This window comes from Siphateles boraxobius, unplaced genomic scaffold (assembly GCF_051911475.1).
Source record: "Siphateles boraxobius isolate OS27281-9 unplaced genomic scaffold, OSU_SipBor_1 22, whole genome shotgun sequence".
Lineage (NCBI taxonomy): Eukaryota > Metazoa > Chordata > Actinopteri > Cypriniformes > Leuciscidae > Siphateles > Siphateles boraxobius.
In genome coordinates, this window is record NW_027508833.1 from 19,390,543 (window position 1) to 19,403,759 (window position 13,217).

The following is a 13,217-nucleotide window of genomic DNA, read 5'->3' on the forward strand; positions in this document are numbered from 1 at the left end:
ACAGTTCAAACCCACAAGGACATTTATCCATTGGATCTTAAGTCCAACGCCTTAACTACTCAGCCATCCTGGTCATTTTGTGATGCTAACACTTTAAGAAACCAGTTTGTTTGTAACACAACCGCATACAGACACATTTAATAATAAAACCACTTTTAGAATCTGTTTTATTAGTAACACAACCAGATACAGCTGCATTACTGTAATGTAATTTAAACCCTGAGTACTGGGAACAAATTTGTAGGAACACTTTTCTTATGACCAATAATACAAACCTGCAACTTATACAATATAAAGTCATTCACAGAACTCATATTACCCAAAGTAAAATGTTCAAAATGGGCATACACAACACTCATATCTGTTCACAATGTACTTTAGGTAGTACAGATGACTATTTGCACGCCATGTGGCATTGCAAACCAGTCTATTCTTTTTGGATTACAGTTACTGAGACGCTCACCACCATTATGAGCCACAGAATCCCATTATCCCCAATACTTTGTCTCATAGGCGACCTTTCCGAAATCCATATCTCACAAAAATATAGGAATCCGTTGCTCATCTCTTTAGCTGTCGCCAAGAAAGTAGTTCTCCAAAACTGGAAATCAAAGAAATCCTGCCACATCAATCACTGGATAAATTTAATATCAGAATATATTTCAATTGAGAAACACAATGCGTACAGAATAAAGCAAATATCAGCCAATGAAGATATATGGTCCCCTTTTCTTACATTCTTGACATCTTGACATCTCTCAATATCGCACAAACATAACTATAAGCCGTGTATATAACCAGACACATACCTCACCCCTTCTGTTACTGCAGCTATCACTTCATACATACATATATGCATCTACACTCATGCATAACATGTTTTCAAACCCCCTTTCCCTCAAACACCTTAACCATGATCAACTAATATAGCCTACATTTCAGATCAATAGAAGGGGGGAGAGGCGGAGAGGGGAGGGAGAGGGGAGGAGAAGGGGAGGGAGAGGAGGAAGAGGGGGGGAGGGAGAGGAGGAAGAGGGAGGGAGGGAGGGAGGGAGGGAGGGAGGGGAGAGGGGGAGGGAAGGAAGAGGGGGAAGAAAAGAGGAGAAAAAAGGGAAGGAATAATAAGAATAAGAATAAGAATAATTTGCTCAAGATGTGTTCTCTGTTGTTGTTTGTCTGTCACTTGTCCTATGTTACGTGTTACACCTTGAATATGGTGCTATAACCCCCCCTTCACTTATGTACCCCGGCTCACACTGTACGGGGTGAATAGTTATGCTATTCACAGTTACTGTGATAGTAATAGCAATAGTAATAGTTACTTGAATAGTTACTGTATACACATTTATTGTCTGTATTGTAATATATTGTGTATATATGCTCTTTTTCTGTTTTATTAAAAATAAAGTTGTCCTCCAAAGAGGGGGGGTGGTGGCGGGCGGAAAAAAAAAAAAAAAAAAAAGTAATGTAATTTAAAAGTCATATTGATCTACCAGGAGTGGGGTTCGAACCCACGAGGACATTTGTCCAGTGAATCTTAAGTCCAACGCCTTAACCACTCGGTTACAATATTGGGTTCTTTTTTCCAGCCATGTTTCAATTGGCTGATTTTGTTAGTCTCATCTGTACACTTCAGATCAGTAAACCATTCAGTTGAATCACTAGTAAACCAGCATCATTATACAGTGCAAAAGCAATTTCAGTACCCTCAACCAAACATAATGAAAAGTCTTCAGCCCCCTGTCACTCTGTCCTGTCTTTACCGCCGCCTTCCTTTATTAATTTACATGCTCAGTCAGCACACTGTTCGCATCACTGAGTTTTCTGACAGTTTGTTGTTTTTCTATTTGAAACCACCCTAGTAATCCGTCAAATGCATGCATTGGTACGAGCGCTGACAGTGGAGAAGCCCCTCATGGTGAAAGTTGATCCTGATCTTCAGGGCATCGCAGGGAAACCAGCATATCTGGCATTCCTCTCAGACATAGGAGGATGGGGGACATTCATCTGTATTTGGACTCAGTCCCTGTGCCAATTTGGGTCTATCAATTGTTGATAGATATCTAGTGCTGGCACCTCCCAAAAATCTCAGAGGCAATCATATTGTGGGTCGAATGTGGATGCTTCTGTTAAGCTAAATTATGAATTTTGGAAGCAGATTTTGAGAGACGCATAATTAACCACAAGGTGGGTTGTCGTTGAGAACTTTTGGTGAGTCCACACAGTCATCTTGCATTGTCAACAGCTTGAGTTCATCTGTAATCAACACCCACAGGCTGCATGTTGTGCGGTGTGCTGGCGAACTAAAAATGAACCATTCTCCAGCCGACCGGAACATAAGCAGGATGGTGGGCAATGCAAATTCTGGCATTTACAGCAGAGAAATGTCACCTTTCTCAAGGGACAGGGCTGCAACAGTGGCCTTTGGATTGAAGAACATTGTGAGATAAGATATTGATGGGTGTAGCTGCTCTATACTCCTGCTTTTGTGACGCCCACAAGTGATCGACTTTGAGATAGAGATGAAAGACACAGATATATCATTCATATTTGCTCTGAATAGAACTAATTAAGTAAAAACACTATCTAAAAATGTGCTTTGCACTCATGCCAATTTACACGTGACATTATTCTACTACGATGATGTGAATATATAGGAATTTATCCTAAATGTTTGTGTGTGAATGATGTCATCATCCCTTCATCTCCAGCCCAGCAGTTTTGCCCCAATTCACACAGTGATCGTGATTTGCACCATCAGGCATGTGGCTCCCAGAGTGAGTTTTATGACAATGTGATGAGATTTAATACCTAAGCCATCTCCACTATCTGCATGATAAAGCAATTAGTGGTGACTTTCAAACACTTATAGAAGCTCCTGAGTAAATTTGTACGTGTATCCATCAAATAGAACAGACTAAAGCAGTCTCCCTTTTCCTATCTCCTGTTTCTTCATCATTGAGACTCTCTCCATCTTCCGTCTACTCTAGAACGTTTCTGGTGGTTTATAGGAACACTTTAAAGTTTAAACCCTAACACTCAAAATAATGAATTGATTTGTGTAGAGCCAACTGAAATTAAACAAATTAGTTGAATATTAGTTGAATAATATGCATTCTTCTTTTTCTTTGAGTTCACAAAACTGGCATATTTTAAGTAATTTGAATTGTTTCTTTGTTTTGAGTTTTATAAACTTGTTTCTTTTTATTAGACAAATTTAAATTTAACTAAAACTGGGCTGGGATTTCTATTTCCCAGCATGCTTTGCCATGACACTCAAAAGTGAGAGTAAATGCTACAATTAAGTGTTATATAATGTTGTTATTTTTTTGTTGCAAGATTAATGCTAAGTGGTGTTTAATGCGTTGTTATTCTAGTTTAGACGAGTTAATTATGTTGTTTTTTTGTAGGGTTACCATCATGGTGAGGAGAGGAGCTTGAGCTTAGTTTGAGAACCGATAAATGTTAAATGTTGCTGCCCTCATTCAGAAAGTGCTATGCTATGCTAATCATATCAAATCATTGTGTTACAAATTAGCAAGGTAGCATTAATTGAATTAGCTAGTTTAATCTAACTAAGTTTCCACTACTAAAAATATTTAAGTTCAGATTACATTATAATTTTAAGTTAAATGTATGAATTAGCTTACTCAAACAGTTAAGAGCAATTAAAATGTGTGAGTACAAAATAAAAACATGCAAGTTCTGCTTACTTAAACTTTACTTAATTTAAAAAAGTTGGTGTAAAGGATTACATCAAATTCAACTAATCTGAGTTTACAGTGAATCCTGTGAGTTTGGCAGATTCATCAATCACCTGGCCAATGTAACTGACATTGAAAAAAAAATACAATCAGTGGCTAATTAAATTTTTAACAGCCCTTTTCTAAAATTGAGGTGTTAAAGAAAACATGGCATCATGGAGTGAGGAGAGCACATGGGAATTCAATAGTCTGAAATATTCACCCCGGTATGCCTGTGATCATCAGTTTACACTGCAAGAAGATATGTCTAAGAAGAAATGTCTTAATCTTTGTAGACCCTGGCTGGAAGACAGCAGATTAAAGAGTGATATAAAGACTTGTTATGCTATTATCTATCTATTGCAATGGACATATCAACTTCAGGCTTATTGATTCCATAGAGTAATCTGAGGGGAACTTTCCCCCAACTTAAAATATGAAACTTGCTTTCTCTGTACGGCTACAAGCACATATAAGCTGGATAGATCTGTGCATCACAGGTCCATACTTCAAATGCCATGATATAAATCCCATCAGTCGTTGAAATGAAAAGTGTTCAAATGACATTTCATTGCGGCATTTTTCAAACCTCTCCTGTAAATATCAGGGAATAAAGCATAGCATATGTAGAAACAAAATAAATGTAATAAGCAACTCTAGCCTACAAGCAAGGTCTGGGCTCATAAGTATGCAGCCCTCCGTTTGAGAACTGAGAAGGCACCCATTAACCACTCTGATTCAGTTCAACTATGCTTTCATAAGACTGATTCAAAGATGTAACTCGTCTTTTAGAACTATGCTCACTCTTTATATAGTTAATTTACTAAAAAGATCTGACTCATAAGAATCTGTTGTGCGTGAATCGGACTGCTCTGATCTCGCAGTATGCTTTTGATTCACTAAAAAGAACCGGCTCATAATTTGGTCATCAGATACCCCTTTTCCACCAAAGCATTTTGAGAGCCGGTTCGGAGCCGGTGCCTACTCGCGAACCGGTTCTCTGTGTTTCGACAGCCAAAGAACCGGTTCTCGGCCAGGAAAACTGGTTCCAAAGCGGCACCAACTCTTTGCTGGACTAGAACCAGAGAACCGTTCTTTTACCACCGTGTCATGCTTACGGCGGGGCTGGAGGCGGGTTTAGATGTGTCCTAAACATATTTTATGACCGCAAAGCCAGGAGAAACATTTGCAGAAACACGATGTAGTCCACCATTGTAATTATTATGCTTGAAGTTGGCGCAAGCGTTTCTAGCTTTTTTTAAATTTTATTTTTTTATTGAAAACATTATGTAAGCAAAGAAGAAAACAGTCAAAATATAGAACAAATAAACGGAAAGAAAAAAAGACACAAGACAGAGGTACATAACTAATCAGAAATGATTACATATCAAAGGAAAAGATTAAAAGACTTACTTATTTCAATTGTTTTTAAAGCCTTCATGGTACACAAGTTAGAGATAATCCCAAAATAATGTACTTGCTAGCGTTTCTGTATGGCGACGTACACAGTGACGTAACGACGTCGTTCGCTGGGCGCTCTAGTCAGTGGGAAAACAAACCGGTTCTGAGAAGGTTCGCAAGTTGAACCAACTCCGAACTAACTTTGAACCAGCACCAGTTCCGAACCAGTTCTTTTTTGGTGGAAAAGGGGTAAATCTGACTACACTGGTTGAACCTAATGTTTTTGATTCACTAAAAAGAGCCAGCTCATAAGAGTCAGTTGTTAGTGAATCAAATAAACTTGATTGTATTGTTTTTTTGTTTTTTGTTTATGCACTTGTGCCGCACCATGGGGACAATTAAAAAAGGTATTTTTTGCCCTTGTTTTGGTGCACGGTATCATATTTAATGCAGTCTTTAAACCCAGTTTAACGACTCTGGCAAAATATTTTGCAATGGCGATGAAGCTTGCGCAACAGGAACATGCAGGCATGCTCTTCAAGCAAAAACAAGTCCACATATGCACGAAAATCACATTGGGATCATCTGCTTAAAGCTAATAGTAAAGATTCCCAGACAGCAACATAGTGTCGGCCCAGATCCGGCCCACATCTGGTACACGTGTATTCCACACGTCCCAGATGTGGTTCATATCTGGGCCGACACTATGTTACTGTCTGAGTTGTCAATGAAAGTGAAGTTAGATTTGAAAAAGAAGAAAAAAACTCTTGCATTATTTGTTTGTCACTATGATTCGGTAGTTTTTAATCTAATGCCATATCTAATACTTTTTGGGCCATATAATAAGGTCTGAATGAATTGACATGAAATAATTTGTGTGCATTGCAAAATATATAAACTATATATAAAAATAAACTATATGTGTTATTTTAATGTTATATATATATATACAAAAGCAACTATTATACAAATTATCTATGATTTTCCAGAAAAATTATTAGATGCAAAATACAAAATAAACGTGAATCTAAATGTTTTAATGTAATGATGAGAACTTGTGGGCACCACTGACTGAGTATATGGGGTTGGCTCTCTTGTTCCTGTGTTCATTAATAACCCAGAATAGAGCATCTCCTTTCATTATTCGTGCTGCTCTATCCAAACTGCTCTCACCCACAAAAGCTGTGAGAGCTCATAGGGAGACCACCTCCTCCGCCGCCATCCTGCCGCATATGCTGGCTAATGAGCCCCCCTACCGTGATCTTATCCCTGCTTCTGAAAATCAGAGGCTCAATGCATGCAATGGGTTGCAAGTCACCTAACAGAAGAAATTCTATTTGTGGTAATGGGCTTAGAGATGCTGGAAGTACAGTAACTAAACAAACCTAGAAGGATTGGTTATACGGAACAGAAAAAGACACGACTCTTTGTAGTGCAGGGACTGAGGGTGTAGAATAGGGTTTTTATTAAATTCTGTCTGCCAGAAAATTATTAGATCTGAGCCAGTTTGAAGCTATTGGTTGAGGCTCAGAGAGGAGCTTTACCTCAAATGTAGACTCTATAAACTTGTATAGATAAGTCGTACTGTTTACAACTCCTGATGTATTGCTAGAAATGCTGCCACATATCCCGTGGATTAAAGGCGCCATTGTATGAAATGACAGTATCATTACAGCGTCAAAGTTCAGCTGCATTCCCTGCATTCCCAGAGCTGTCCTGATTTGTGCGCACATATTCAGCAGGTTTAGAGAAGTGTTGTGTGTGATGTGTTCTCAACAATGCACTTCTTGCATAATTCAGGTGAAATATGCAAAAACTGTAGGCAGGGTTCTTTTTGCCATTAAATGACACCGGGATGAAATATTTGATACACTGTAATGTCATTTCTGGAAGTCTGTTCCCAGGAAAAGCAGATATACAGTTTTTACTTCCTTGTAATTTCCGGCTTCTCCAATTTTTCCTTGGAGAAATGACCTAGCAATCTCATGTGTCTCCTTTACGCATAATATACATTGTACGATTTGTTCCCGAAGAAAGATGACCATTCGTGACAATTTCAGTGGTTGTGGCTCTACGTCATACAGTGAGAGAGGTTCAAAGACGGCCATTCGGACCAAAGATAGCCTGCGATAATTTTCGAACAGTGTCAGAAATTTAACACGATCATCTCACTGTTTGCTGCTACGACTTACTTATACCAACTAGCCAATAAAACATGAAATGGTGTATTGATCAAAATGGTGTATTGATCAATTTGACATGTCGCTAAAACTTAAACCTACTTACCTCAAGCTCCATTTGCAAAATAGCCATGACCACGTCCTTATTTTCCTCTTTCGCTTTCTCCTCTTTTTTCAGTGCGCATAAAAACCCACAACTGCCAAAGTGCGATTGATCTTGCTCTGTTTACTACTAGCGCATGCTGATGACATTTTATTATTTTATACTAACTTGCGTTGTAGCCTACGAGGTGTCATTATCGTACAGTCTACACACATGTAGTTTATTAGATCCATGTCTTACAGTGTGATTTGTATTATCGGATTTTATAGATTTTAATTGTATTCTGCATGTTTCTACTATGAAATTTTACTATGTTTAAAAGAAATAGTTGATATTTAAATTACAATCCACGATTATCGCACATTAGACTCGTAGCTTCTGTCATAAAAGTCTCATCTGCATTGTTTTGTTGTTTTTCCTTAAAAAGGCATATTTATAAAAAGTTATTTTGTTGCATCAATATACATTATTAATTATTTGTGCGCTGAAAAAAATTAGTGTAATGCAAAATAATTATACACATTATTTTGTGCATTATTATTAATATCATTTCTATGCAAAATTAACTATTATACACATGATCTGTGAGGTTTCAAATAATGTGAAATGAAAAATACAAAATAAATGTAAAATCTTCTTTTCAGTAAGGAAATGAAAGAGCAACTAATTTTAGCTTCTGTTCTGATTTAAGAATTGGAAATGGTCATTTAATGTATTGATCTCAGTGGAATCCACTTGAACTAATAAAGGATTATTTCTCCTTTCCAGAGGCAATATCAAGGAAATCTCCTCTATGGTTTTATGATGGCGCTCAGATCTATTATTGATCCCTTAAATTAGAAAAATAAGTCTTGAGAGATGCTGGTTTTTATTATCTTAGTAGTGCCTAAAACAAATAGATACTTGAATGACTCTGATACTCTAGAGAAGCAATTTTCTCCTGCGTTATCAAAATGTCTATCAATGTAGTGATGATGGTATTACAGTTGCTAATCCATATGGCGTCGAGATTGGATTGCTACGGTAATTATGTCTGCAGCTTTAAATTAGGCTTTGCATTGAGAAGACAAAATGAACTGCTGTACTGTTTTAGGGTCAGAAAAATCTGTTGTTTGAATATGTGCTTAACTTGATATTTAATCTTGAATACTTTGATTTCACTAATTACATTTCACAGCATGACAGATATTATAACTGTCTCTTGGGCTGCTCCATGACCACAATTCTATAACAAGCAAGGGCTCAGAAAGAAAGCGGATTAGTCACAGTTTATAGAGTAGCAGAGAGCGTTTCCTTTGTGATGCATCTATAAATTGGATGATGTATTCAATAGGTCAGCTGTTTGTTTAGCATGGTGAATATGTGTAGTCCAGTTATTTGAAGGCATTTCATAATGAACTGTTCAGCCTAGAAGGAAGCAAGGATGCATTTGTGCTGTTTATCAAAGAGTCCTAAAAATATTAAGCAGGACAACTGTTTTCAACTAGTAATAAGAAATGTTTAAAAGCAGCAAAAGAAGCTGTAAATCAGCATATTAGAATGATTTCTGATGGATCATGTGAAACTGAAGTAATGATGCTGAAAATTCAGCTTTGACATCACAGGGAGAAAATAACATTTTAAAATAAATTATATAGAAAACAGTTTTTTATATTGTGCAAATATTTCACAATATTACTGTTTTTAGACTAATTAAATGCAGTCTTGGTGTCCACGTACTGTATAACCATTGTGTCTAGACTTTTCAGTGCCACTGAGTTTGAGTTGGAAAGAAAGCCAAGATTTATCTCCTGTCTATATGAATGCCTCCAACAATCACTTGTGTGTTCTACTCCACTAATCTGTAATTACATTCAGTCAATGATGGTTTTACTGAGCACACTTGCAAACGGGACATTAGGTGTTTATTGTATACATGTATGTGATACATGAAGGGTACATACATTACAGGCTATATTAGATGGTGCATTACATCATTTAAACTACATTTTCTCAAAGAACAAGTTAAAAAGTAACTAGTGAATGTTCAGCTATTAGATTCATCTAACATTTGGTGGACGTGCAATCCGTTCGTTCAGATAGGGGTGAATTCAGGTTGATTGGGACACATTTTCCATCTCATATGGCACCCCTATATAATTTCACTAGACATACCACTTTTTTGTAGACTGTGCACACTCTCATTGGATTCATATTCAAATTCTATAGTTTAGAGACACTTAGAGTAAATTTAATTTTCCTAAACAAAACTTCAGCTGAAGTTACTTGGTGTACCTTTTCTTAGTCTTGCTACTGCATTTCGTAGCATTACTGAGATTTAATGTTTGCCTGCTGTCTCCACACGTTTGACTGTGAAATATTAAAGAGCTATGAATAACTCTCTAAGTATCACACTGCACACACTTCTGTCAAAAACACGAGTAATGGTATGTCAAAGTTTGAGGGTTTATAGTCACAAAAAGTTGTTCAAACCACTTGAAAAAGCAAGTGCTCCTATAGGAGTAGTATTCAGAAATGAGGTGCAAACTTTCCTCAATCTTTAAACCTTTAACAGAGTTGTAAACCTAGACAAATAGCTTGTTCTCCCTCAAGCAGAATGTTTTGTTCTCAAAAACATTGGTTGAGTTGTTATTCACAGATAGGTTGGTGCTTTGAAACATGACAATCGAATATGCATTACTTGAGCAGATGCTGTTGTATTTCTGTGCAGGTTAAAGTGATGGTACGCGTTTGTCCTTCATCGCCCGCCAGCGCGGCAGAGTCCAGCTCTTTCCTGAAGGTCGATTCTCGTAAGAAGCAAGTGACCATCATGGATCCAGCGACTAATTCTCAGCAGAATCAAACTCAGAAACGCGGCAGCTCCAACCAGGCTCCTCCAAAGATGTTTGCATTTGATGCTGCCTTCTCCCATGATGCCTCTCAGGTGAGGGATTGGTGCTAACCATTAAACATGCAGTGTGTCATTTCAGCCACTAGTGGGAGAATTGCAAAACAATTGGTTCCTTATACATAGCAACAGTATGTTCTTAATACAGGGAAAATCCCTCTGGAGAAACCTGTCTTGAAAATAAAGGTTATTTATTGGCATTGGTGGTTCCATGAAGAACATTGAACATATATAGAACATTTCCATTGCACAGAAGGTTCTTTATAGTGGGGAAAGGGGCCCTGAAAGGGTTTTTGGGGAAATAAAAGTGGTTCTTCTATGGGGCTGCTGCAAAAACACCCTTTTAGAACCATTATTTTAAATAATGATTAAGGTTTACGACAAAAATGGCAGTATCAATGGCAGTATCTGTCACCCCTCTTGGGATTTTTAATATATAAGGCTACCAACCCAGATATTTAACCTCATAGCTTAATAATTATGATGACAAGGCATTGCTGCTATATAGAAGATCTTACACACACACACACACACACACACACACACACACACACACACACACACACACACACACACACACACACACACACACACACACACACACACACACACACACACACACACAAAAAAAATCTTATTTTATCAAGTGCTTTTGCCTTATTGTCAAGTCAAAATATCTAAAAATCCTTAAAACGACTTTTTGTTAATATTAACATTTACACTTTTATCCAAAGTGACTTACAGTTTAATTGAGAAGGAAAAATATAGATATTAACTGATAAATCTGTCAGAGCAGTGGGACAAATTACACTTTTATCAAATATCATGTACATTCTCTGAAAACAAGTTCTAATATCTTATGCCATGCTGCTTCTCAAGTACATTTGCCTTGTTTAAATGTTTTATTTTTTTATTTTTTATTTTTTTTAAAAGACATTAAAAATACCTTAAAGGTGGGGTATGTGATTTGCAAAACGGCCGGCAGATTTTGAAAATACACAACTCATAAGGTCCTACCTACTTCTCCTCCAACGCTGGCTCTGACTCCACCCATTCGAAAAACATGGACGCGCAATCAAGCACAAGCGAAAACTCAGATGCCCATACATAAATACAATCGCTCGCATCAGCTTCCTCCCCAAACAGGTTGTTTAGCTAGCTAGTTCTACATATGGCTGGGCTATAACGTTAGACCAGCTACAATTCTCGTGCGGGGGCATGGTAAGACCGTTTGAGTGACGCATTCTCTGTCCAATGATTCTAGACAGTCTTGAAAATTATTGGCTGGAGTTTTTAGAATCCTGCCCGTTCCACAGATGATTAAATTGCTTAATTTTCATTTCAGTGCTTCTAATTTAAAGCCAGCAAGTGGGTCAGGAATAGGATTTCAAGTGATTTTGAAAAAATGGTCAAAAAAGAAAATCACATACCCCACCTTTAACTTAATTTAAGTTATTTTTGCAGAGCATGAATTTGATTGGCTTTTCACTGTTTCCTGGCAGGCAGAGGTTTGTGCTGGAACTGTGGCTGAAGTCATCCAGTCTGTGGTCAATGGAGCAGATGGCTGTGTATTTTGCTTTGGACACTCCAAACTAGGTATGAGACAAATTACATGATACCAGCGTCTCTCTAACATACAGTATGAGCCTATCACAAAGTGCTCCCATTGCCCCTTTCTAATATCTTGTAAGTGCCTTTTTAGCCAGACATCTTTCTTGTCTCTGTAATGAACGTCAGAGCCTTAATACTTCCTGTAATGTTTCCATCTATCATATGTGTTTTATATTCCGTAAATAACCATCCCCCAGCGCTCCCAACACCCCAACCGCTTACATCCTGTAAATTAGATGGAATTAGTTTCATAGCATGTATGGCAGACTACAAGATGATCTCACCCTGTTTAGCTGTCATCGTCCATTGTTGTTTCTGGAAGATTAGTGTAAAATTTAACCAGCCATTTGCCTGGAAAACAATGGGAAAATGCTACTGTGGTTGCTGGTCAGTGATTTGATGACAGCGTGTAATTCCTCAGATTCCTCGCTTCCATTAACCTTTACTTGAAAACCAAAGACCGGCTCATACATCATTCGAAAAGCATTCCACAGTGATTTCATTGGTCAGCCGCCCAAAGCTAATTAACTAGCTGTAATAACCCAGACACTGGCCTGTTAGTGGTTTGAAAGTAATCACCTTAGACATTTGGTTTTACAATGTGGCTGTATAAACAAGAAACAAAAGAATCATGGTGAACTTGAGCCGTGCAACGAGCTGACCCGTGGTCACCATTGGTGCTTTAGCGCATGAATACATAAGATAGCTTCTTTTAAGATGTATCTGGCTTGAACTCGCAGATTTGTTTTTGTTTTAAACCTTAAAATCAACCGGAGAGTGAATTAATAATCGTACATAATACTCCCTGACCTCTAGATCATGTATGTTATGCTGGCTGTGAGGATGCAAAGGCCATATGGTGAAAATTAAAAATACTCTAGCAGTGTGCTGGAATGAAGCTTTATCTTCTGAAACTGCTTGATCAGCCTGGAGGCATATTTATGCTTTTTTTGCTATAAGGCAGAATCCATTAAACTGAAAGACAAGTTGAAGCCTATAATGGATTTGTTTGTGTACATTTTTTAAGAGAGATGCTGTAGTAATTGAATCTCTATCCAGTCTGATTGAATTACTGACTTTCTGTTCACCTGCTACAGAGCATCCATCTTATTTTCCGCCTGGAAGTAAAAGCCCGGCGACTTTAATTGATGTCAAAAATACCATTTTCGAGAGATCAGGTTTGATATGCTACAAACAGAGCATTAAAATGAACAATGTAATAAAACAAATAATACAAATAAAGTACATAAATTATAAATAAGTGTAATTGAACTTATTCATGTTTTTTTTTA

At 37.5% G+C, this 13,217-nt stretch overlaps 1 protein-coding gene across 2 annotated transcripts in view; it reads left to right on the forward strand.

Moving 5' to 3' along the window:
• kif26ba (kinesin family member 26Ba) overlaps positions 1-13,217 on the forward strand; it is a 108,716-nt gene that overhangs the window by 78,378 nt on the left and 17,121 nt on the right. For both annotated transcript variants that reach the window (XM_077238986.1, XM_077238987.1), the window contains exons 6-7: positions 10,138-10,350; positions 11,817-11,910. In XM_077238986.1, coding sequence (XP_077095101.1) covers positions 10,138-10,350; positions 11,817-11,910 — 307 coding nt within the window. The remainder of the gene's footprint in view (positions 1-10,137; positions 10,351-11,816; positions 11,911-13,217) is intronic.